Below are 26,125 nucleotides of genomic sequence, written 5' to 3'. Positions count from 1 at the left end.
GACCGTGAAGTTTATTTAAGCAATAGACCACAAGTTTTTATGGTTTATAGGCTGATAAACCACGCGGGATGTTGGAAGAACACGTGAAGATTTCGTAAATCACGAGCCGCAGGCGAGTGATTTATGAATTCTTCGAGTGTTCTTCCAACATCCCAAGTGATTTATCAGCCTATAAACCAGAAAAACTTGTGGTCTATTGCTTTTATATAATAATTCACAAGACACACGAAATTTCCATGAGTTTACTGGCACAATAAACCGTAGCTGATTGACCAATGAGAGCGCGCGCATTTACTTAATTATTATATAAAGCAGACTAATCAATTGGCTGATTTATCTGGGGGGAGGGTGGGGGAAAGGGAAAGTGAAAGGATACGGGTAGACTTTAAGACTATCGCAAATAAAATCAGCTAGTGGCAAGATGGAGAACATAAACCTGGGACCTCCAAGTTCCAAGACCTACATTCTAACTACTTTTGCAATGCTACCTCCGGTTACACTTTTTTAAACCATGTTCTCAGCGTTCCGTTTAATCTGCGTCGAGGAAAAACAACAGTAGTGGATGAAGTTAAAGAAAATCTTGAATTGAAATAGCGGGGTTTGCCTGTGTATCGTATGGTTGACCTACCTGCGGATCAGCAAGTCTTGAGAAATCCGGCTTTAAGTAAAACAGAATTCCGTCTCCAGCACCTTCTAAAGTGAGTCCCCGGATGAGAAGTATGAAAAGAACGATGAGTGGAAATGTCGCTGTGAAGAAGACAACCTGCAGGAAACATTGTGTCAAACAAAATCACCTCATTAACGGAGCTACGTCACGGTTTACGCATCTTGAAAAGTTTAGCTTACATTTTTCATGTTCGTCGTTTGCAATCGCTGTTAATCGTCTCCATCTTTCCCCATCCTTGGTCCTTTTTGCTTACTTTTATCCGTTTGGTTTCTTTCCATCTAAGAAAACTATCATTTTCAGATTTCATTCAATAACTAAAAATTAGATGCCGTGACTGAGCTCCTTTGAGCACGACACGGAAAACATCAGTTAAATTTCGTAGCTATTCGTGAATAAATTGTACAGCTCTCGGATCTCAGCTATCGATTTAGAGCGCGTTATTTCTCAGTTAGCAGCTATCTATTCTATCTCGTTTACTGTTGGATGTTTGCCCAGAGCTATTAAGCAGCTCGGCTGACAACTGCTAGTGCTCAAAACATTTCATTTCGCACTCTGCCGCTTGATTCTTACTGAGAATTCACTTATTATTACCTTTCCAGATGATTTTATTCCTTTGAACAGACAAAAAAATACAACAACCCAAGATAGTACCGTTGCTCCAACCAGCTCCCATCTCATGTCTCCAAAGTCTCCAATACCGTCTGTAATTTGCAACACGTTGTTTCTAAAAATTGAATTGCGAAACAATTTTCAAGTCATCAGTGTGCGAGAGAGCGCACTCTCTCAGGCTAAGAGGAAGCAGTTTCCACTATTCACCATGCCAAAATAAAAGCCTTGTAAAACGCACACGGAAATCTACGAGTTACGTTTCGTTGGGTCTTATAAAACGCACGGCGCTCCATTTATTTTCACGTTGACGTTGCACTGTTTCTGAGAAAAAAACAAAAAACGGTTTCAGCATATAAACCGCACTAAAAGGGCATCAGAACTACCGTGGCCTGTAAGCGACACCTCGATATTTTTCATTGTCACATAAAAAATTTTGCTTCGGTGTCTTAATAAATGAGCAGAGCTTTATTTTTTGTCTTTCTTTGTCTCTCGACCGCGATTTTATTAATCGCGATCGCTACTTATAACTTTCGATCGCAACTATTAACTAAAAACTCTTGATCGCGACTTATAACTCGCGATCGCGACTTATAACTCGGGATCGCAACTTATAACTCCCGATCGCAACTTATAACTCGCGATCGCTACTCACAACTTTCGATCGCGACTTATAACTCGCGATCGCAACTTATAACTCTTGATCGCAACTTATAACTCTCGATCGCAACCTACAACTCTTGATCAAAACTTATAACTCTCCATCGCAACTTATAACTCTCCATCGCAACTTATGACTCTTGATCCCGACTTATAACTGTCGATCGCAACTTATAACTGTCGATCGCAACTTAAAACTGCCGATCGCAACTTATAACTCTCGATCGCGACTTATAACTCGCAATCGCAACTTATCACTCGCGATCGCAACTTATAACTCTCGATCGCGACTTATAACTCTCGATCGCGACTTATAACTCTCGATCGCGACTTATAACTCGCGATCACAACTTATAACTTGCAATCCCAACTTATAACTCGCGATCGCAACTTAAAACTCGCGATCGAAACTTATAACTCGCGATCGCAACTTATATCTCGCGATCTCAACTTATAACTCGCGATCGCCACTTAAAACTCGCGATCGAAACTTATAACTCGCGATCGTAACTTATAACTCGCGATCGCAACTTATAACTTGCAATCGCGACTTATAATTCGCGATCGCAACTTATAACTCGCGATCGCAACTTAAAACTCGCGATCGAAACTTATAACTCGCGATCGTAACTTATAACTCGCGATCGCAACTTATAACTTGCAATCGCGACTTATAACTCGTGATCGAAACTTATAACTCCCGATCGCAACTTATAACTTTCGATCGCGACTTATAACTCATGACTGCCACTTGTAACTTGCAATTGCAACTTATGACTCCCGTATAACTCTCGATCGCGAATTAAAACTCGCGATCGCAACTTATAACTCCCGATCGCAACTTATAATTTGCGATCGCAACTTATAACTCTCGATCGCAACTTATAACTCTCGATCGCGACTTATAACTCGCAATCGCAACTTATAACTCGCGATCGAAACTTATAACTCTCGATCGCGATTTATAACTCTAGATCGCGACTTATAACTCGCGATCGCAACTTATACCTCGCGATTATTGGTCTTGGTTTTTCTTGCGATGGGTCGCGCTTGCCAATGCGGTGCACTCGTTGATACTCAAAAGAATCCGCCTCGCTGATGTTAAGTTCCTTCTGTATAAAGCCAATTAACACCTCTTTGACATTTTCTTCTGAGAGGTGGAAAGATTCAGCAATGCCGTAGAAGCGAAGGTTTTCCCGTCTTTGATACACCTCCATGTACAACTTCTCGTTTCTTAAGGCCTCGATCTTTCCCTTGAATTTGTTTTCGGTGTTTACTGTATTTTCTTGGATAGTTTGTTCCAGAAGCTTTACTTTCTTCTTTAAATTTTCTATCTCTGTATTTGCGAACGACATTCCTTCATCTAACACCTTCAGTTTTGTTGTGGCGTCCCTGCTGAAGCTTTCAAACTGCTCAGCTTTATCCTGTAACTTGTTAACCTTTCCATCGACCACTTTCACAAAACCCTCAAGGATGTCCAATTTCTTTTCCATGTTGTCTAACTTCTGCAGAGCAAGGTCTAGCTTCGGCATTGTTTCTTTTTCCTTTTCAATATTAATTAGTTTTACCTTTTTCTTGTTCAAGAGACATGCAAATTTTTTCATTAGCTCATCTACTAAAGATTACTATCTCATTCTCTGCAACTGCTCGCCTTTTCACTTAAATATGTCCTTAAAAAGTTACAAAACTTAATTTAAATTTTGGTATCCTATCCTTAAATGTTCGGGGGATAAGATCTTTTGATAAACGAAAAGCACTTTTTCATTGGTGTATGAAGGATAAAGCTGATATAATTTTTCTACAAGAGACCTACAGCACATCCGAGGTGGAAAACACCTGGAAATCTCAGTGGAGAGGAGACTTGTTTTTTTGTCATGGTTCTGAACACAGCAGAGGTGTCTTAACACTAGTCAAAGAAGGGCTTGACTGTAAATTTGAGGTATGTAAACAAGATAATCTAGGTCGGTATATCATTCTAAAAGGTCTTGTTCAAGGTCAATCTTTTTTATTTTTGAATATCTATGCGCCAAATAAGACCAACGAACAATGCATCTTTTACGACGAAATACAGAACGAATTCGACAAGTTGGAAATTGACACTGATTGCAAAATAATAATAGGTGGTGACTTTAATGTTATCCGCGACCCAGATTTGGATGGATCGGGAGGATCTCCAAAATTGAAAGAATCGTCCAAAAAGATAGAAAATCTATGTTTTTCTCTTGATCTAATAGACATCTGGAGAATCAGAAACCCAAAATTAAAACGTTTCTCCTGGAGACAGAAAACTCCAATGATTCAACGGCGGTTAGATTATTGGTTGATATCAAATAATATACAGGAAGAAGTTGATAAGGTCGATATTATCCCTGCTATTAGATCTGACCATTCCGCCATTACGTTGTACATTAATGGTATAGAGAACTCAACCTATGGACCGTCTTTTTGGAAATTCAATGCAAGTTTGTCAGAAGATAAAGAATATGTAGACCTAATTAGAAACAAAATCGGTGAATGGGTAGACGAAAGTAGAGAAATCGAAGACCCGCGGGTTACCTGGGATTATTTAAAATATAAAATACGCTATGAAACGATTGGTTATAGTAAGAAGAAAGCAAAAGAGAGAAGGTCAGAGCTGGTAAATTTGGAAATTAGACTAAAAGAGTGTCAGCGAAAATGTGACGAACACCCAAGTGCTGAAAATCTCTGCGATTTAGAAGTTCTCAAATCAGAATACGAACGCCATTATGATTATATAACACAAGGAGCAATCATAAGATCTCGGGTGAGTTGGTATGAAGAGGGCGAAAAGAATAGCAAGTATTTTTTAAATTTAGAAAGTGCTAAAAAGAAAAAGACATGTATACGGAAATTATCCGTGGATAATGATTCATATATAACAGACCCAAAAGAAATAATGAAAGAGATTCATGATTTCTATGAAAAACTCTATGATAGAGACTCGTATAATTTAGGTGAGAATTCAATTGATCGTTTCCTTAATGAAGTGGATACTAAAAAATTGTCTGATGAAGAGAAAATGACTTTAGATAAACAACTTACTAGATCCGAACTGTACGAAGCATTGAAGACATTTCCGAAAAACAAAACACCTGGAAGTGACGGTTTAACTGTGGAATTTTACTTGGCGTTCTGGCACGTGGTTGCAAAGTATCTCGAAAAGTCTCTAAACTTCTCTCACCAACACGGGCAACTATCAACTTCGCAAAAGCAGGCAATGATTACCCTATTGGAGAAAAAAGATAAAGATAGACGATTTATAAAGAACTGGCGACCTATCTCACTGATCAACGTAGATGTTAAAATTGCATCCAAAGCGTTTGCTAGAAGGCTGGAGCCAATCCTGCCAGAACTTATTCACCATAATCAAAATGGTTTTATCAAAGGAAGGTCTACATTTGATGCAGTTAGAACAATCTATGATTTACTTGAATTGGCAAAACTCACAAATACAACAGGTATTCTAATGGCAATTGACTTTGAAAAGGCATTTGATTCCCTGGACCATACATATCTATTTAAAGTATTGGAAAAATTCAATTTTGGACCGTATTTTTTACAATGGGTAAAAACATTTTATACAAACATATCCAGTTGTATCTTAAATAACGGCTTTACTACAGATCTTTTCTGTATCCATCGTGGTGTACGACAAGGTGACCCTCTATCACCTTTATTATTCATCTTAGCTTTGGAAGTTCTCGCATGTCAAATCAGGCAGGATAAAACCATACAAGGAATAATGGTCAAAAACGTGGAGATCAAACTCACGCTTTTTGCAGATGACATGACTTGTTTTCTAAAAGACATAAATGCATATTCGCGACTTTGTACAACTTTAAAGGTTTTTTCATTGCATTCTGGTCTCCGAATTAACGACGATAAAACAGAAGTTTTTGGTATCGGCCCACATAAACTAGTACAAAATGACTTTACTCACAAAGTGCGAAAATCAATCAAGATATTAGGTACCGTTTTTGACTATCACAAACCATCACGAGACAAAGCAAACTTCGACTCAATATTCAAATCTATTAAAAAAACGCTGAGTATGTGGAAGTGGAGGGGTCTTACCCTGATTGGTAAGATTCAAATAGTTAAGACCTTCATTATTCCAAAATTTTTGAGTAAAGCGACTGCAATTTCAATATCAAACGATCTTGTCAAGGAGATAAACAGACTGATTTTCGGTTTCATTTGGAAAGGTAACGATAAAATTAAACGGACCGCGCTTATCAATGATATTGAAAATGGAGGACTAAAAATGCTTGATATTGAATCCATGATATCGGCTCAAAGAGTGATGATCTTAAAAAAGTATCTAGGAGAGAGCAACAGCACTTGGAAAACTATTTTAGATGATTTCTTTTTTGGAAATATAGGTGGAAAACTCATCCTGTTCTGTGATTTTGAAACTAGTAAACTACCGGTTCATCTTCCAATATTCTACAAAGAGTGTCTAGAGGCATTTCGTAATTTAAAGAAATTCAAGGTAGCCACCTATGAGGATGTTGTAGACCAAATTATTTGGAATAATAGGAATATTGTGATACACGGAAAATCTCTTTTTGAAAAACATTTGTTTACTAAAGGAATTGTTAAAATTGGTGACTTGTTATCCGATACGGGTAAATTTCTTGAAAGCCCTAAAGTGTTGGAAGCGAATCTATCTCCAATCCAGTACTTCAAATTAATAGGAATTGTAGATGCCATACCAAAAGAATGGAGATTAATTATCAAAGAATCACATATTCAACATCAGCAACTATATCCTCAACAGCATTTGGATACAGTGTATATTTATATCGACGAAACCAAATCGGATCTGTTAAAAGCCTCTTCAAAACTTTTGTATAAAGGATTTAAAACAAAGAAACAAACTCCTCCAACCGCCAAAAGGAAGTTGAAGGACAAATATCCAGAGGTTATAGAAGACTGGAAAAAAATTTATTCTTTACCATTCTCTGTCACACTTGAAACAAAAATTAGAGAGTTCCAATATAAATTATTAAACGATATAATTTTCACAAATGAGAGGTTATTCCGTTTTAAAATGATTGAATCACCAATGTGCACCTTTTGTTTGAAAGAGGTCGAGTCCCTCGAACATTTGCTCTTTTATTGTGATACAACAAAAGACTTCTGGCGGGCTTTTTCTTCTTGGCTTTCAAACCAGAATGTATCTTTGGACACTTTGACATTTGAAAATATATTGTTTGGAGTGTTCAACAACAACGAAGACTTTATTATCCTGAATCACTTGATACTGCTAGGAAAGTTTTTTATTTATAAATGTAAATTAAATAAAATTAAACCAACATTAACAATATTTTTAGCAAAGACAAAAACCGTTTATTACATTGAAAAAAAAATAGCTACCAAAAATAACCAACTTTATAAACATTACAAAAAGTGGGAAAAACTAATGCCATCTCTTAATAATAGTTGAGCTTAATTTGTAATTTCTCCTTCTCAGCATGTCACTAACTTACTTTCTTTTTTTTTTTTTTTTTTTTTTTTTTCTCTGTATTTGGGTAGCTGCACTATTGTAAACAACGCATTGTATATTCTTTAGGTATAATTAGGCTACGATTAGTAATTATAATTTGTTGTATGTAATCTATTGTAGTTATGACGTATTGTAAGTATTGTAACTAGTGTTATGTCTTGTGTTGTATTGTATGTATTATAACCCAAAATGTTGAAAAAAAATAAAAATTACAAAAAAAAAAACTTATACCTCGCGATCGCAATTTATAACTCGGGATCGCAACTTATAACTCGCGATTGTCACTTATAACTTGCAAGCGCCACTTATAACTTGCGATCGCCACTTATAACTCGCAATCGCAACTTATAACTCGCGATCGCAACTTATAACTCGCGATAGCAACTTATAAGTCTCGTTCGCGACTTATAACTCGCGATCGCAAATTATAACTCGCAATCGCAACTTATAATTCGGGATCGCAACGTATAACTTTCGATCGCGACCTATAACTCGCGGTCGCGACTTATAACTCGCGATCGCAACTTATAAGTCGCGATCACATCTTATAACTCTTGATCGCCACTTATAACTCTGGATCGCAACTTATTACTGCCGATCGCAACTTATAACTCGCAATCGCAACTTATAACTCGCAATCGCAACTTACAACTCTCGATCGCGACTTACAACTCGCGATCGCAACTTATAACTCGCGATGGTAACTTATAATTCGGGATCGCAACTTATAACTTTCGATCGCGACTTATAACTCGCGATCGCAACTTATAAGTCGCGATCGCAACCTATAACTCTTGATCGCCACTTATAACTCTGGATCGCAACTTTTTACTGCCGATCGCAAGTTATAACTTTTGATCGCAACTTATAACTCTCGATCGCAACTTATAACTCTTGATCGCGACTTCTAACTCTCGATCGTAACTTGTAACTCTCCGTGGCGACTTTTAACTCGCGATCGCAACTTATAACTGTCGATCGCAACTTATAACTTTTGATCGCGACTTACAACTCTCGATCGCAACTTTAACTGTCGATCGCTACTTGTAACTGTCGATCGCAACTTATAACTCTCGATCGCAACTTATAACTCTCGATCGCGACTTATAACTCGGAATCGCAACTTATAACTCGCGATCGATATAGTCGATTGCGACTTATAGCTCTCCAGCGCGACTTAAAACTTTAGATCACAACTTAATATAAAGATTTAGGCTAGCCTATAAGCGTAGCTCCTGGGCCGGGTTGTTTAGAGCCCGAGTAAGCTAACCCAGGAAAAGGTGGAATTTTGATTTGAGTTTTCAACATTGCGGTGAGGTTTTCTGTATATTGTTTGGCCTTCTGTTTTGAGTTTTAATAATCACCATATACACAAAACAAAGCAGCAAAAAACATTTGCACAGAAGAAAAAGTTATAATTCGGTTAACTTTTAATCCTGGGTTAGCGTTAACCGCCTTCCGAACAATCCTGCCCAGTTTTCAACACGTTAACCTGACATGAGCCCTTAATCCAATCGAAAACCAGCACTTGGTCAGCACTTGGTCAGCGGTCAACTTGAGCCCGCGATATGGTCACATGATACTGGTCAGCGGATACCCTGTTTTGACAGGTGTCAATTGATCATAACATGGATGTCCAATATCAATAACAATAACAAGAACAAGAACATTTATTATTTGTATTGCGCCTTTTCTATAAAATATTCAAAAGCGCATCACAACAATAATTAAAAACTAAAATTTTACAAATCTTCCTATCAAAATCATAAAAAATATTTACATTAAATGGGTAAAAGATAATTACAAACAAAGATATAGATATGCTAAGATAACTGAAATGATTCCTTAAATAAAAATGTCTTAATTAAAGTCTTAAAAGATTCTAAGTTCGTTGCTTCGCGCGCGGACCTTGGCAGCTTATTCCATAGGAAAGGAGCAGCTACCTGGAAAGCTCTGTCTCCCAATGTTTTCTTAGCTTTCACACTTGGTCTTTCCAACAAACGACCATTGTCGTTGCGCCTCAAATGGTAGGACGAAGGCTGTTGAATACTAATTAAATCTGAAAGGTACTTAGGTGATAGGCCATGCAAAATTTTAAAAGTTATCAAGAGTATCTTATAATGTATCCTGGCGCGCACTGGTAACCAATGTAATTCTGCGAGTAGAGGTGTTATGTGACAGAACTTGTGCGCACGATATATAAGTCTTGCACTCGCATTCATAACACGTTGCAATTTCATAGTCTGATATTCCGGGATTCCATACAGAAGGCTATTACAATAATCCAATCTACTACTAATAAAAGCATGAACTAGTTTCTCAGTTGATTCTCTGGATAAATATTTCCTAATATGACGTATATTGTATAAATAATAGAAAGCGCTGCTACAAGTCTTTGTAATGTGAGTTCCCATTTCTAGATGCGTATCGAACCATGTGCCTAAATTGCGTGCAGAGGCTACAGGAGAGACTTCAGTCTGCCCAATCTTGATGCTTTGGATTGAAACTTTTGAGAGCTGCTGACGAGTACCTATAATCAGGAACTCAGTCTTGTCATCATTGAGCATCAGAGAAGTACACGGTAACGCAAGGACGCATATCTCTGTATGTTGCGCGACTCCGTCGTCGTCGCCGTCGCCGTCGTACATACGCGCCCACGAGCAATACCGTTAGCCATGATAAGCATGAGAAAATCAACTCATGGGTTTCCTTTTCTTTCCTATATGAGTATGGGGCTCCGCTCTGCGGGGGTTCGAGTTATCGGGGTCGGTTGAATATCCAACCTGCCGCGTTAATAATTGATAGTTTGCTGATTTTTCAGCACTTCAGTATACAGTGACAGCTAAAGCACTGCATCCAGTATGACTCATAAGATCGGGAAATGACTGTCAAATATGTGAACGGTCGGTTGCATTGATGAAAATCAAATTGCTGTGGTGTTAGTTTTGAGCGTTTTTAACGATTGCAGGACAAGAAAAGCTAATGGGATGACATCCCTGGTGAGTTACATGAACCAGAATTCGGGTTATCGGGTTAAATTTTTACCAAGGGAAACAAAATTTAGTTCGAGTTAGCGGGGAATTCGAGTTATCCGAGTTCGAGTTACCGGGATTCTACTGTACTTCGCGATGACTTTTCTTGTCGCCCTTTTCCGATTTCATGCCAATGGAGCTCTTCCAAGTTACATTCCTAATTTACATAGCGCAATGGAAATCGAGAGGCCTCGATAGAGGATTATTTCTGTCTTGGATTTTTTTTTAGCTACTGGGAAGTGCTCTCATTTCTGCTGGTATATCATGGCATTCGATTAAGTTTAAGGCATCTCAAAAGGATCCTCAGTAGTCGTGGACTACGCAGGAGAAATATCCGTTCAAGTATCAAGAGAGTCGTGGTTGCAGTAGAGCAAGAATTACAATGAAACCTAATGTCTTTGAAATGCTACAAAGGCACTTAACACACGTTTACTCCTTTTTGAAGTCAATCATATAGCAAATACAAACTAAAATCATAGGGTAAATGCACACCTCCTCCACTTCGTCCGCCATATTGAAACTTGCAGCACGTTCTGTATTACCTCTCACCAGAGCCCCTAGTGCAGGCGCGAAAGCGAGAGTTATAATTCGTGATCGAGAGTTATAAGTCGCGATCGAGAGTTATAAGTCGCGATCGAAAGTTTTAAGTGACGATCGAGAGTTATAAGTTGCGATCGAGAGTTATAAGTTGTGATCGAGAGTTATAAGTCGAGATCGACAGTTGTAAGTCGCGATCGACAGTTGTAAGTCGCGATAGCGAGTTATGTGTTGCGATGGAGAGTTATGAGCTGCGAGCGACAATAAATCAAAGACAAAAAAAAAGAAAGCTATGTTCATTTAATTAAGTTGCCAAAGCAAAATTTTTATGTGGCGATGAAAAATATCGAAATGTCCCTTACAGGCCACCTTACAGAACTAACCTTTTATACGCATGTAACAGTAACGAAATATAAAGACTGGAGCCACTAATTATGATGTTTACTCACGTCCAAAACTCAGCACTAGGAGAGGTGTACTTTGCTGTGCAGTTTTCGGATAAATCGAAAGATGTGCGATTAAACACATCGTTTCCTTTTCGTTCTGCCCGGTAGAAAAAAATATATATCATATCGTCAAGAGCTTCCGTTTAGCATTCTTAGCCTGCTAGCAGGTTTACTTCTTGTTTGCAACTCGCTCAGCTCAGCAGACAACCAACGCGAGAAGCAAGCAAGTGAAATACACGATTCCCAAACGCACTCATCGTACTGGTCATGCATTCCATCTGTGACCTCTACGTGATGAAGGAATGCGTGACGAGTCCAAATATAAAGCCCGCGTAGGAAGCTTTCAGTACGTACCTGTAAATTTAAGTATTTAAGTAAATTAGGAAAGAAATAATCGTTGCAATCATTCAATATTGAAACATCTAATACACAAGTAGAACTAACAAAAGAATTGAAGTAAGACCTTTTGATATTTTCTTTTTCTGACAGTCACTCCAGTCGGCGAAGGACATTCTAAACTCAAGCCTGATACCCTGTTATTGTAGTTTTATAACTATTTTTTTTTTGTTTGTTTATTAAAAAGAAACTGAAAAAAAAAAATCATACACCTGGTCCAACAACACCCTCACCTCTCCCCCCATTTAGATTGGACGAGGGAGTGCTCCCCCTCCCCCTCTTCCCTTCTTCCCTCTTCGCATACCGGAAAAAAAATACTCAAAAACACTGCACACTTACTGGCAAAACATCGTATTCCACGGGTGGTCACAGGTTTTCCAAGGTACTTCAGATCGAAATGATTCAAACAAGTAGTAAAATGTCCAGGACAAGATCATGATGACGTAAATACAGCAGAGATAGGACATTACACATATGGCGTAACCGACACCTAGAAATATGTTACAATAGCATTGATGGTAATATTAATATTTCTTCTTACTTTTTTCACGTAGAAGGCATTATAACCTAGAAAGTCAGTCCTCTTCCGCCCTTCGCCTAATCCACGAGCGAGAGACGCTTGCCCATTGTTGTTTGTGTTTTACACTGTTTTTGTTAATTTTATTGCATTTCTTTACAGTTATGATTGCGAGGGAGAGGAGGCATAGACTGGGAGAAGAAAAGGATCTGGTTAGAAATGCCTTCAATTCCTTATCTTTGTTCCGACTATCACCTCCAAACGGCCATTCCCTTCCTCCGCCCCATCGCTTAATCTCCCTTGGGCTTGTGTTTTTCCGCACTCCGGGCATAAGCCCCAAACAATGACTGTCCCCACCCCCGAGCCCCCCTCTCTGCACCAACTTGTCTGATCCCCCGGGGCATGTAATTTGCCCGCGCTCTGGGCCACTAGCACTGGTCTGAGAACAAGTGGGGGTCCCGTATTCTGACCTTTGACGTTAAGGAGCATAGTACCTTTCATTAACGGACAAATTGATTTCCACACGCCAATCACGCCGGAGCTATACCACTGACCGATCGCAAGCTCCAGGAAGAAGAGTGGCACACCATTCAAGAACAACATCAAAAAATATGGGATAAGGAAGGACGCTGTTGAGGAAAAATAACAAGACATAAAATCATTACTTAAGTGCATTTGCTTTGGGCATTTTTCCTTTTGAACAAGCTGTAATCTCCTTTGAAGCTTTCTTTTGAAATCGTCACGCAACGTTCCCAGCAACGCCAAAATGGGCGTTGCGTGACGAGCCTCGACGTTGCTCCAAATTTGTTTTTCCTCTTCGAGGTTCGCTTGTTTGATAATATTTCCCCGCTTTTTCGAGTATTAATTTTGATTCTTCTTCTCCCGTCTCTCCTTCCCTCTCCCCTTATTCATTAGTATAAATGTAATCGCGATAGTACTTTCGACTCTGTCAGCAGGGATTCCCTCCCCTGGGAGCGAAGCTATGAGCAGCAGTCCTGAGGGAGCAGAGCCCTAGGGTCGTCACGCAACGTTTCTTCCAAAAGCGTTGTGTGGGGGATAAGCCGACGTTTTTGCTATTAATGTTTTTCTTTTTCTTTTTTCAGAAACTCTGTTAACTAGAATAAACATTGCAGAATTAAATTTGTTTCAGTGGAGCGAATAAACGAGCGAACAAGACAGTTAAACGTCTTAAACAAATCCCGATCTTTGTACCTTAGTATTCGACCGATTGCGCGTGGTTCCAAAAATAACATGCGCGCATGTGGAGCTTACACAAATGTATGGTTTAAATCTGCCAGAAATTATTTCTGATATTAATCATAATTGCTGTATTGGTTGTAAGCACAGTAAATCCCCGTTATTCGCCATTAGCACTTTTCCAGCGTCCTTTAATTCCAAATCAAAACATTCAATCAAACGGGGCGAATTTTCCCGTTAATCCCATATCGACACACTGTAGCGAACTAGCGCAAACTGAAGAACAAATTCTGAAGCTCAAATCTCGTTATAATGTGTAACCATTGAACACCATTTCTCTGGCTTAATTAAATATTACCTCCGCCGTTTTTGTAAGCCAGGTAAGGGAACCTCCAAATGTTTCCAAATCCGACGCAGTAGCCGAGAGAAGAGAGAATGAAATCTGCTTTTCGACCCCATTTTTCACGCTCTTCAACTTGCGCAGGCTCTGCTTTCTCTTCCCCAGATAACGTTGACTGTTTTCCAGAACCAGGGTTCCCATTCTCATCGGTGGACATGTTTGCAGTGTTGCGAATTTCCCGTGTTCACGATGAATGTAACAACTACCGCCGTGCGTAGAATGTTGCCAAATTTGCATAAACATTTCAAGCAAAATCTCTTCGCAGGGTGCCGCCAAGATGGAGGCAGAGGGTGGGAGGGGTGGGGGAAAGTACTGAATGGTGCGCCTTATTTATTTCACTAAAAAATTTCAAGAAGAAAATCTCTGGCTCCAGAAATTTTCATCCTACTTAATGAAAGTTGGAGTGGAAAGAAAACCTGTAAACTCAGAGTAAAAATAATGGTTAAACTGGCCCGTGAAGCCGGACTAGCCCAGGCAATGAACGTTAGTTGCACCGTAGGATATATAGGCCCATTACGTTGTTGACAAATGTTGTAACAGCTGTAGATAGGTTCGGGATTCGATATATACATGCATATCAAGAAAACGTCCATTATTCTTGCCGTTTTTTAGTTTTCTTTCTTTCTTTCTTTCTCTCTTTTTTTCTTTTTTTTATTGAGGGGGGTGGGGGGGGGGGGGCAGTCCACACTACGCCAGAAAAATGGGAAAACGCAGCTTCGTTTCTACGGTTAGGCCTACCATCCACACTAATCCGTCATGAAAACGGAGCTTTTAGAAAACGCTCTCAAGACCGGAAGAATTTCAAAACGCCGGCTTTGCGTTTTTGTGTGGTCGTGGTGTGGACGGAAAACATTTGGAAAACGGAGCTTTTCGAGATGACGTTACAATAATCATACGATTTCCCTGACCTCTTTTGTTTTCAACGCCGCTGAAGATTTTTCACGAAGTTTGGTGAAAACTAAAACTCTCCCGAGGTCTTCTCGTCGGGACTAAGAGAGGAAGAAGAGAACTGGGGAAGGATGATTGGATGCCCGAGGGGTAAAAAAATTGGGTCGGGGTGTGCGACCCGCTTGCGAAAACCCTTACCCTATTTATGACCGAAATCTGCGATTTTGACCACCGTATTTTTGACCTGACCAAAAATTCTATACCCTATTTCTGACCAAAACGCTTGAAAAGCCATGCCCTTTGGGGCTGCACATACCTATATAGCCCACATAAGGGGGTACCCCGCCCCCAGGGGTTGAATGATGCTGAATAACCTCGGAATACATGGAGGGAGCAAGGAAGGCAGGGTGGAATCCGAGTATAGACAAAGATGAAACTAAGTATTTGTAAAATTGCAAACGAGAAATTTATTCACACATATTTACAGTTTGTAGATTTATGGCAGTGTAGGTCTCCTGTTTTATTTGCAAAATTTTAAGAATATTTCAAGAAATTGAAAAGAATATCATTTTGAGTGTTGAAAATTTGTAAATACAATACAATTTTATGTTTTTAACTAAATCGTATAAAATTCTTCCTTTCTCCAAACGGCAAAACTAGCCGAGAACAACAAAAACAACAGTTCCATGTGTTCGATGCTAATATAATTTTTGCAAGACGTTATGTGGGTTACATCAGGCTTTTATACACTCCCCTATGTCGACCTATGCCATAATCAGCCATTAACAACTTTTTACATATATTATAAAGGAATAATAAATATGGGTTATTAATAAGTAAACCAAGTGTGAGGTGAATATGGCAGGATAATGGTCAAGTTTTATTTGCATCGTTATAGATCAAGACGTAGTGGAGGTCCTTCCATAAACACGCAAAAAAGAACTATATGTCCTGCCATCTTGACCAAACAAGCTTGGCCAGTAGAATACTTATCCTTTTCTGTACACTAGCAGGCAATGGTTGCTGAGATAACCCCATTTTGCCTGCACGCAGGAACTAGCCATGTAATAATTTGTAAGTTATGTTGCAGGTTATTTCAAACCTTCGTCGCATCTTTGCTTTGTACAGCTGTCACTTTTATAAATATGAATACAATGCATGCATTTTCTAGTCGTACTTCTCGAACTGATAAAATCAGTGCTGGTTGGCAACAATTAAACAATTTGTATTTTTTTTTATGTCCGAGACCCATGGTTTTTGTATGACTATTCGCCACCCCTAGAGTAACCTAGTTGTGGAATGTCCATTGCTTGGCCGAAAGCACGATAATTCTGCATTTTTAAGAATGAAAAAATGCAGACGGTTTGGAGTTGCGTTTTGATTCAGTCTCACACTCTAAAATCTTGAGTGTCGTCAAACCTCTCTTTAGACTCTTTCTAACTACATGCCGGCATGTTGTTTAAGTAATCTAAATTCTTGCATATCCTACAAGCTTTAAACTTGTCGAAATTGTCGTCAAACTGAAGTCTATGACTCTCGGGCTGTTTCACGAAAGCTTATTAACGATTTCCTTACACTTATTAGATAAATTAATTTAAATAAACAATAGCCACCATTTGGCGTAGAAAGTAATATGCTCGGATATTCCGCGGACACAAATCTGTTTTTAAAAAGGCGAACAGATTTCCGAGAGCGAGGCTCGAGGAACTTTGCTAAAAGTCAAATGACTGCTATTGTGTTTATGATCCTTCAAATATTTTTCGTAACGCGCGTGGGAGCTTTTGAAAATTGGGGATTCCCAAGTTTTCGCTGGGGCATATTTAAACGTGACGTGTTTAGACCAATCAGATAGAGGAGAAAATATATTTGATGGATAATGTTACTTAATGATAATTATGCACGTCTTCTTGTCAGAAAGACTCAACAATAGTAAGATTTTATTATTGTCTGAAAAACAGCATAGGGGAAGATAAATCGCCAACGATAAACAAATTTGAGATATTTGCCTTTTAATTTAGGAGAAACTGAACAACATGATATGCATTCGTAAATCATTGCGTCCAACCATGTTAAGCAGGTTTGTCACAGTATTGTTTTAGACGAAGTTCTACATAACGCTTATACGCTGCACTGGCCATAAAACAAGCACTTTCAGATTTCCAGTTTTCAGGGGAGAGTTATCTTGTTCTCCCAAAATTAATAACGTTGATTTAAGATATAGGCAGAAGGAATGTTGTCTTGTCAGTTCCTATATCTGACTTAATTACTTTAGTATTTTTACTATAATAGAAAAGCAGTTTTCAAAGCGCATTTGATCATTCTTAGCCAGAGCCATGTGCTTCTGTTCTTAGTTATGAAATTCATCATAATAAATTTCAATTATTAGTTAGTACAATAGATTATCATCTTGGTTAATATCATTTAATGGAACATTTGCATTGAAAAACATTTCTATCTCCGCTGACCCTTTCCTCCCCCGCGAACCACACGTCCTCTACCACCACTATCACCGCTCACCTTTTTACCCTTCGTTGTTTTGGTTTTTTGTTGTTTTGTTTTTTTTATGTGCTTAGAGGGCATTCCCAGTAATGAAGATAACAATACATTTGGCCTGCCCCAGTGCTCACGGTGCCTTTACACTCGCACGTGTACTTCTGTCTTTGATCTGAGTCCTTGGAGCGTGACAGTTGACTTACTTTAGCGTCATTGGTATCGCAATGAACAGCCATGATTTGCTTGCCCTGAAAGAAAAAAAAATGCACTAATCAAAATACTGCTTCTCTTAAATATATCAATATTTTTATCACGCTTAAAGAGTGTTTTCACATGACGACGCACTGCAGCCATAATCAAGGGCGGATTTGGGGGGTGGGGGGGGGAGGGTGGATTGGATGGCTAGTCCCCCGCCACCCCTTTTGGTTAAGCCAAAAATTAAAAAAGGAAAGGAGTGTGAATATTGTGGCCGAAAAAAAGGCAAAAACTATGGGCAGGTACCTCGCTATAATTTCTAGTTGCTGTCATTGCTAGTGATATCTGGAACAACAGTTTTAAATTAGGTTTCAATTCTCGAATTGCAACATTTTGTGAACATGCCCTATTCTGGAACCCCAAAGTACTAGCCACCCCCTTGACAAATCCTGGATCTGCCCCTGATAATAATGTCCTAAGACAATGAAACGGCGGCCGTGTTGGTGTACCAAACCAATCCTTTGGGAGTTGAACTCTTTTCTTAGGTAAACATTTTCTCTTATTAATTCCAATAACTTTGCATGGCTACTGGCCAAGTCTAGGAGGGTTGTCCTAGAATCATGAAATTCTAAGTTTTGTTCCTTGTGAAATCATTTCAGGCAGAGCTTCGCCTACCTTTTGCTCGGTCACAGATATTTTAGCGTATGCTGGATCTACTTTAGTAGCGTTTTCTTCTATCTTGTAGTGACAAAGAGAAAGATTGGCTCCAGGCCCCGGTGATCCTCGAGGTCCCGAAGGTCCAGGACTACCGACAGGGCCCTGGGTGCCATTATAGCCAGGAGGTCCCCTCGGAGGGACCGTTTTACTCATATTTATCACCTGTGAGGAAAAACATACACACGTTTGTTTGTTTGTTTATTTGAAGTTTTTTTTTTTTGGATTAAACGAGACGGAAACAATATTTTCGAAATACATGGCTTTTATTGACCCTTGCCTCGTAAGAGTCGTTCAAAGAACCATAATATGGCGGTACCTTTCAAAATACATACATATATTTTAATTAGTCTTCGATTTTTATTGATTCATAATCAGTCATGGCTGATTCGATTCTCTACCGAGTTCAGGACAGTCTTTGCAAATCTGCGTGCGTTTTCTATTTTAGAAATCTAATAGAGCGTATCGGAAATTATATATTTTTTGTTGCTGTTGTAATTGTTGTTTTATTTATGTTTTTTGGACCAGGTGCGCTATATTAGTCGTTTAGACAAAACATACAGTGATCTATTCGACTTTTCTCGATTTTGTAAAGAAATCAATCATTAAATATGTTTTCAAGAAGGTGACGTTGATGGGAGAAAAGGGCCATCACACAACATTCGGGGAACAATGAAATTTTACACCCAGTGCTCAGCTCTCTTTCTGAGCCCGTTCCATAAGGCTTCGTAAGATTATGTACCTGATCTTTTACGTCCCGTAGGTCATTTTCAGTGGAATTTAATTTGCGCCATAACTCTAAGAAAACGTCCTTCTTCAAAGACGTTGAATTTAGGGTAGTTATGGCTTGCTTCTGCAAAAAAAAAAAAAAAAAGAAAAGAAAAGAAAGAAAGAAAGAAAGAAAGAAAGAAAGAAAGAAAGAAAGAAAGTAAGTAAGTAAGTAAGTGAGTAAGAAACAAAACTATAATTAACAAAAATCATTTCAATTTTCCATTCAAATATGTGGTCATAAACATGTTAAACTTTCAAGTTCTGCATTTTGATAAAAAAAAAAAAACATGCACTTTTTGTGTTCTAGAGATGTAAATTTCTTTTCATTATCTGATCGAGAGATTGTTGCCAAACGCTCGGCTACTGTAGTCTATCTTTCACAATTACATTTTCCGTCATTAGCTGGCCTTTTAGTCGCTTTGGGAAGCGAACATTTTTAGCCTGACGAGTCAATGATGGAAAAGATTATTCACAAGATTGAAAATTGATGAACACGGATTAAAAACGACCAATTTGAAAAATTTAGGCTAAACTTTTCAAGATGCGCAAAACGTGACGTAGCTCCTTTAAGTGTGGCCAAGGGTTTTATTGATTTTGAACCCCAAGCGGTAAGTCAACTGTTTTCTCCTTAGAGCACATTCCAAATACCAGTCGTCGAATCGTATTTTACATCAAGAACTGAAAAAAAAAAAAAAAATTGCTTTATAGGTCCCACAAAACTCACATTTTTAAGCAAGTGTTGTTGCGTCCTGTTGATTTCGTCGCTCAGTTTTGTCAGATCTTCCGAAATTTTCTTGATAGATTCTTGCAGCGATTTTCCTTTCTGAAAATAAGATGCATAAAAAAGGTAAATAATTTGGATCAAAACCAGATGGCACGGAAACAATTTCGAATACGTAAGAGACTGTGACCCTGACAGCCCCAGAAATTTAATAAATGCGAGCAAGGCCGCAAGACGTCGAGCTATCTTGCCAGGTCGACATAAGTCAGTTATTTACCGCGAGAAAAGGCTTTATAAAGGCGTTTCATAAGACTACTACTAGGAGCTAAATAACTCCCCCTTCCCCTCCCCTTTCCCTTCCCTCCGCCTTCCCCTCCCACTCCCCTCCCCCTCCCCCTTCTCCTCCCCTTCCCCTCCTCCTCCCGCTCCCACTCCCCCTCCCCCCATAGACTGGAACACTTTTCCCCTTATCTAGAACCGGTAGTACGTAACGAAAAAACTAAACAAAACACAATTGAAGTTTCCGCTAAGCCTTTGCACGATCTTACTCACGCTATTTACATACCGTGCTTAAAATAACACTGATCTCCTCCAGGGATGAAACGTTGTCCTTGAGGGTTTGTACATTTTCTGAGAGATTTTTCCACGCGACTCTGGGCATCACTGTTGGAAATCCTAAGTAGGATAATAAACACAACTTAAAAAGAACGCATCAAACGCAGTGACGTAGTGGCGTGTGTCTTTAAAAACTTAAGATTTTAATCCCTTGCGTCTCATATTTCCATTTCCTCTATTCCAGGGAAAGAGCCTCTTTCAGGAATGGCTCAGAAACAGAGAACCTCTATTATTGGTTGAATCTTGGTCATTCGAATGAATGATTCCCAAAGGCAGCCGGGAACACTTGTACTTATTCTAAATTTTGGTAACCATGTTCTTCAACTTCAAATTCGTACCCTTAGCTTTCTAGGACCAAAGCACGCTATTCTACCTCCGTGACTGAAGCGGAAAATCGCACTTAATCTTGTCGACAGACGATTGTGGCCACTTCTGTTTCCCTCTCTCTTTCCCGTTTTGAAGACAAAAAGCCCAATGAAAGGAGATAGAGTAAATTATGTTGTTTCAGCTAGTTCTCTTTAAAGATCTTTGACAAGTCAGACCAAAAGGCTCTAGAAGTCTATTTTCTGTGGAATACTGTATAATCTTCCTACCATTATTGTGTTGAACGTTCAAAACTCTTCAAAAATTTGAGACAAGCTATCGATACCAGTAATCTCATATGCATGCCCCTTTGTCGCTTGCATTTATCACTGTAAAATTTTTGATAAATATTAGTGGTTAAAACAGGATACATTAAGTAAACTTGCATACAAGCGAATAAGCCCTACAAATGAGTAACTCTCGTGTACATCATCGCAGACTTTCAACTGAAGACCTGAGACAGGAAATGTGTCGTAAACCCTTACGTATGAGGCCACAATCCTTCGAAGCATTTACAGAATCAACGGTTTTCTTTTCTTTTTGCTTCATTAGTATAAAAGAGACCTGGACAATTCAGCTGTGAGTATCGAAGCAGTGTTCATCATCAAGAACTCCAGTTAAGACTGGTTTGCGTGTAAGTTAGTGCGAAGTGTCAGCTGCCATCTCGCGGTTTGCCCATGAGAGTCCAAAGCAAACGTCTTTCACACGAAGCAAAAGAAACACGAGCTACCTGGACTTATGCCAGGCTAGACAAATGCCCGCACGGATCAACAGCCGTCAACATATCAGTTTATTTACTTGCACGAATCACAGTCGACTTCCGCCTTCACCTTCTAAACATGGGTAAATGAAGAATCTTTGGTATGGAACGGAAATCTTTTCGCATGATTACGGGATTTGGCTACTTTTGGTGATTTCTTTTTGTAATCATAAAACGCAACTACCAGCCGTGGTATTCGGATGATCACATTATTTTTAGATTTTAAATCTAGTTTAACGTTTCAGAAATGGTCTGCCAGTCTTTTGGTGGTCCGAGACGCAACGAAGATCTGATCAAGCGAAATCTGAGAAATTATTTTTTGATATTCAACGGCTGTTTTCCGGACATAAAAAATTTAATTCAGAACTCCATGTCACATAGGGAACTATTAAACGTGCAAGAGATCCGAATATCGTCGATAACTAAACTCTAACTACATCTGAATTTATGCCAAAAAAATGCACACAACTTGTGAAGTACTGACACTAAGATTCCCCCTATGTAAACAATAACAAAAATGCGTGATTAGGATTTCGCGGGGTTTTGATTGAAATTCCAGTAGCTTCTTACCTTCACATGCTGTGTTACAGAGATATCCCGATTTCTGGAGCCCTAAAGTTCTTGAAACTCGCGATTATTCGAAGCAATCTTTGCCTCTCTTAGTAAAAAAGTTAGGAAAAATTTACCCGCCATCTTTCGCGCCAGTTTTCTGTTTCTTAAAGTGACTAGAAAAATCGAGATTACACTGTATTTTAAAGAGTAAATGCTTAGTACCTTAAGTAATAGTCGAAATATTAATAAACAGAAGCATGACTGAATATCAAATCAGTTAAAATACTAAATCTATGATTTGGTTCCCCATTTTTACTACAAAACGCAGGTTTCCGTGTAAGCCGCGGTGAGGATGTTGTGTTCTTTTTCGAACCCTAAAGCAGGTTAGTTTTCCCAACATAAATTGACTCATCCTGACCGGGGGTGCTAGTCATCGCAGATTAACAACTGATCCAGAAATTTGTCCTTTGGCGCTAAACATCACGAAGTCTCTAGCTTCGCATAAACAGCATAAATAGCATAAGTACTTTGTACAAAAAACACTTACCTGACACTGGTGTATCATTGTGGCATCCTTCGCAGGTCCCTCCGTCGTTCTCAATAAGCAGTTTGTAACAAAGAAAACTTGTGAACCCAAGACAAATTAGGGTCAGAACAGACAGAATTGAATTCAGTGCCACGAGACGTTTCATTCGTCGCGATGTCGAGTGGTACAACTTCCCGCATGGGTCTGTCTCCTCCATGTACGACATGGGTTCAGGACGACTTTTCCTTGTTTCCTTTGCTTGCGTTTTAGGGGATTGATTTCTGTACACACTGCTGTTTTTCGTAAACGCAGCCACATCAAGACTGCTGAAATCCAATTCGACTGACGGGTTTTCGTAGAAACGAAGCTCATCGTAAATTCCAGAACTTTGTCCTATGAAATAATCATTCTCTACTCTTGATCTTGGTTGCTGCAACATCTTATTGCAATTGCGAAGTCAGTGTCGACCGGTAGCGCACGTTTGGTCGAGGATGTTTTTGGGCGCGTCTAGTCTTCGTAAAACTATTTCCCTGTAACAGCGTAAGGTCGGCTTTAAGTGACCGGAAACGATATCAAATTGTGTCTCGCTATGCCGGTGAAACACGCAATTATTTTAGTCGTGGGAGGGGAGGTGGCAGGGGATGGTTTGAGGGTTGGGCGGAAATACTTCTCGAAGATCTTGAAATTACTTGCTTTTAAAACATGGCAGAATCTATCATTAATTGTGTGCTTAAAGTAAACTGCTTTTTTACCCCTGGGAGATCCAAACAAGACTTTCGTCGTCCATGGTATGTTTTTCCGAACAAGGAAAGTGAAAGTTGCCCGGCAAAGAGAAACAAACCGCAGCAATTGAGTCGTAAGCCTAGAACATGGGACGAATTTGTAAGCTGCTCCAAGAATAATTTCATTTCAGATTTTGGCGTAAGAAATAATAGACCGATATCTCAAATGTGCATTAAATAATCCCAAACTTTCAGGGTGTAAAATTGCGGTTTTCTTTCTGACAGGTTTTGAGTCTATTTATACATATCAGTAACAATGATCAGTAACTGTGTCTCGACAGAAGAATTAACAGAACTGACTGATAAGGCATGTGGAAATTAATATCTCTCTAGTCCATCTCGTTGAGTCCGTCCATTGACCTCATCCAACATTCTTTCAAGTTTTATTTTACAACGCCCGGGGCCTCTTATGTGTATCTGTAAAATCCTCCAATTTTCCCTATAGATGAGATCATTTCATGACTCAAAATGTCTTTGTCATCATTGAAGCCTTCTTTTATATGCGCCTGTTTTAGAATAATATCTTTTAGGATCTATAGAGTAACTGACAGTATTCGCAGATGTAGAACCACGAATAAAGCATCTTCTGATCTTCAAGGGGTCAGGAAAGCGGAACCTTAACAAAGAATTGTGAAACAGTATCGCCCACGCGTGTCGCAACAATTTCGGGGAAACGTATGGTGCGATGAAAAAATGATGCTGTTAACGGCCTGGAGAACTGTACAATTGGCTGTTCAAGTTAGCGGAGCACAAAACGTTTCATGACGATGACCAAATTCACGTGTAACGGTGATTAATAGAGACTGGGCAGTTAGCCCGAAGATTTTGCTATAAAGAGGCCGGAAGCCGCAACATTTTCGCGTTCCAATGACGTTACTTTAGCGCGTAAATTCTTATCGCGAAATGGACTTCCCGTTTAAAAAACCGTGGTTGGTCTATCTCAAGTGGATTTAGATAGACACCAGATAGATCGTACTTTTAGAGTTGTAAACAGCGTTGTTAAAATCCTTTGATTAAGCCGCGTAACCTGAGCAACAGACACTGACACTGACACTAAAAAAATAGTCGGTCACACTTGAAACAGTGTGACACCGTTGTAACAGCGTTGTCAAATGTGCTAGTGGGATCTCAGCCAATGTTGACACAAATTGAAAGGTTCGATCGATGGCATGCACTAGCCAATGGTTGATTTTCTCTGTAAAAAGGAAAGTTGTAAGTTTTTAGTCGATCGAAAACAGAGACAATTTTATTTTCGAAGGGTCGCTACTTTCAGGTGAGTCGTTTCTTTCGGGATGAGCGGGGAGTGTTACTGAAGGGGTTAAATAGGAAGCGAACCGTTGCTTTCGATTCTGGGGGGGGGGGGGGGGGGGGCGTTACTTTCGCAATTCCAAGTTCTGACTGGTCTCGTTTGGTGCTCTATTTTTTCTTACAAAGCGCATTTCCGTTTGTTCGGAGTAAAAGCGTATAGCTGGCGCTGTTAGGCCAGTTTCAAGTAGGATTAGATAAATTATTTAGATAAATTAAAAATATTTCAAGAAACAAAGACTCGAATTGTATTGTTATTGTTTTGTGTTAATTTGTTTGGTCTGTTATTGTGTTAGGGGCAGTACACTCTAAATCATGGGGTAGGCAGGAAGGAGTATGCTGAAGACACTGAAACCCTAATACCATATTCTTATAGACATGAGCAGCTTGATTTTGCAACCCTAGTCTGGACTAGGCACCAAAAGCCCCTCCCCTATCCCAGACTAGCTATTTTAATTTCAAAATCTTATAGATAGATAGATATCACTCTCTTAGTCCAGCATACGCGAACTAAATCAATATCTCAAAAAGTCACTTTCGATTTCGAATTTCTACTCTAGAACCCGGGGTCAGGAACCTTGCCCTAGACGAAATTGTTTCTACACTGGCCACTTTTCAGGTAATTTATACCCTATTCTGTATGAAAACTGTCTGAATTCTATACTCTATCAATACCAGACTAAGCTGCCCGTTAAACATACTTTTCACCTATACTCTATCAATACCAGACTAAACTGCCCGTTAAACATACTCTTCACAGCGGCTCATACCCACATCAGTTATACATGGGAATCTCGCCCCCAGGGGTAATTGTTTCCGGTAACAGAGAAAAATGAAATAGCCTCTCGTGCAGGCATTCTTTTAGCTCTTCACATCATGCACTTTGATAAGGAGTACGTGACGTGAAACTCCTCCCTCCACCCCCTTCATCTTGAAAAGAAGAAAAAAACCTTGCAGACAGCTCCGTGAAATCTGTTTCCCTGTTTATCTTGTTCTAAATAGCAACCAGGAAGTTGAAGGCTAATACAATCATCTTTTGTAAAACTACTGTAACACCCAACACTGTCTTCCCATCGTGCAAAGCAATGATTGGGTTGGCCATTATTGCATTTTCCATGCTATGGTATAAAATATTATACATTAGTATCACTCAACTAGTGGACTAATGCAAATCCTGCATTTTGATTGGCTACGCTACTAGAGGACTATTAGTAATAGTCCTCGAGTAGCGAAATTGGCGCAAAATTAATCGAGCGTGACGCTTTCTTTCGTTTTATTCCCAAATAAATATTTCTTCAACTTGCATTTCCTAACTTTATTATTGCCTTTTCTGTCCGATTACTTAGGTGATACTGAAACAATTAGACCCTTTTCCCTCAAGGACTACGGGTCTAACTGTTAATTATATACCATGAAATATCCCACTTGTCATTTGTATTTTCTTGGTTTGCA

At 39.2% G+C, this 26,125-nt stretch overlaps 2 protein-coding genes and 1 pseudogene across 3 annotated transcripts in view; all 3 read right to left on the bottom strand.

The window, feature by feature from the left end:
- LOC145496289 (sodium- and chloride-dependent GABA transporter 1-like) overlaps nucleotides 1-14,203 on the bottom strand; it is a 33,422-nt pseudogene extending 19,219 nt beyond the window's left edge. Inside the window, exons 1-6 of the transcript XR_014050536.1 lie at nucleotides 13,947-14,203; nucleotides 12,886-13,020; nucleotides 12,203-12,364; nucleotides 11,482-11,575; nucleotides 1,259-1,391; nucleotides 629-763 (exon numbers count right to left, since the gene is read on the bottom strand). The product of XR_014050536.1 is annotated as a sodium- and chloride-dependent GABA transporter 1-like (transcript). The remainder of the gene's footprint in view (nucleotides 1-628; nucleotides 764-1,258; nucleotides 1,392-11,481; nucleotides 11,576-12,202; nucleotides 12,365-12,885; nucleotides 13,021-13,946) is intronic.
- Nucleotides 1,576-3,465, bottom strand: LOC145495743 (uncharacterized). Its single transcript, XM_081475337.1, has 2 exons — nucleotides 2,942-3,465; nucleotides 1,576-1,597 (listed from the first exon to the last, which is right to left on the bottom strand). The coding sequence occupies exons 1-2, from the start codon at nucleotides 3,463-3,465 to the stop codon at nucleotides 1,576-1,578; spliced, it is 546 nt and encodes a 181-aa protein (XP_081331463.1).
- Nucleotides 14,204-14,664: 461 nt separating the features above from the next.
- Nucleotides 14,665-23,519, bottom strand: LOC145495020 (uncharacterized). The gene is made up of 6 exons (XM_081474597.1): nucleotides 22,608-23,519; nucleotides 20,336-20,445; nucleotides 19,774-19,872; nucleotides 19,021-19,131; nucleotides 18,240-18,443; nucleotides 14,665-17,617 (listed from the first exon to the last, which is right to left on the bottom strand). The coding sequence occupies exons 1-6, from the start codon at nucleotides 23,023-23,025 to the stop codon at nucleotides 17,438-17,440; spliced, it is 1,122 nt and encodes a 373-aa protein (XP_081330723.1). The 5' UTR covers nucleotides 23,026-23,519; the 3' UTR covers nucleotides 14,665-17,437.
- Between the last annotated feature and the right edge of the window lie 2,606 nt (nucleotides 23,520-26,125).

Source organism: Orbicella franksi, chromosome 8, assembly GCF_964199315.1.
Source record: "Orbicella franksi chromosome 8, jaOrbFran1.1, whole genome shotgun sequence".
NCBI lineage: Eukaryota > Metazoa > Cnidaria > Anthozoa > Scleractinia > Merulinidae > Orbicella > Orbicella franksi.
The sequence above is the reverse complement of the archived record's forward strand: the minus strand, read 5'-3'. Positions and strand labels throughout refer to the sequence as shown.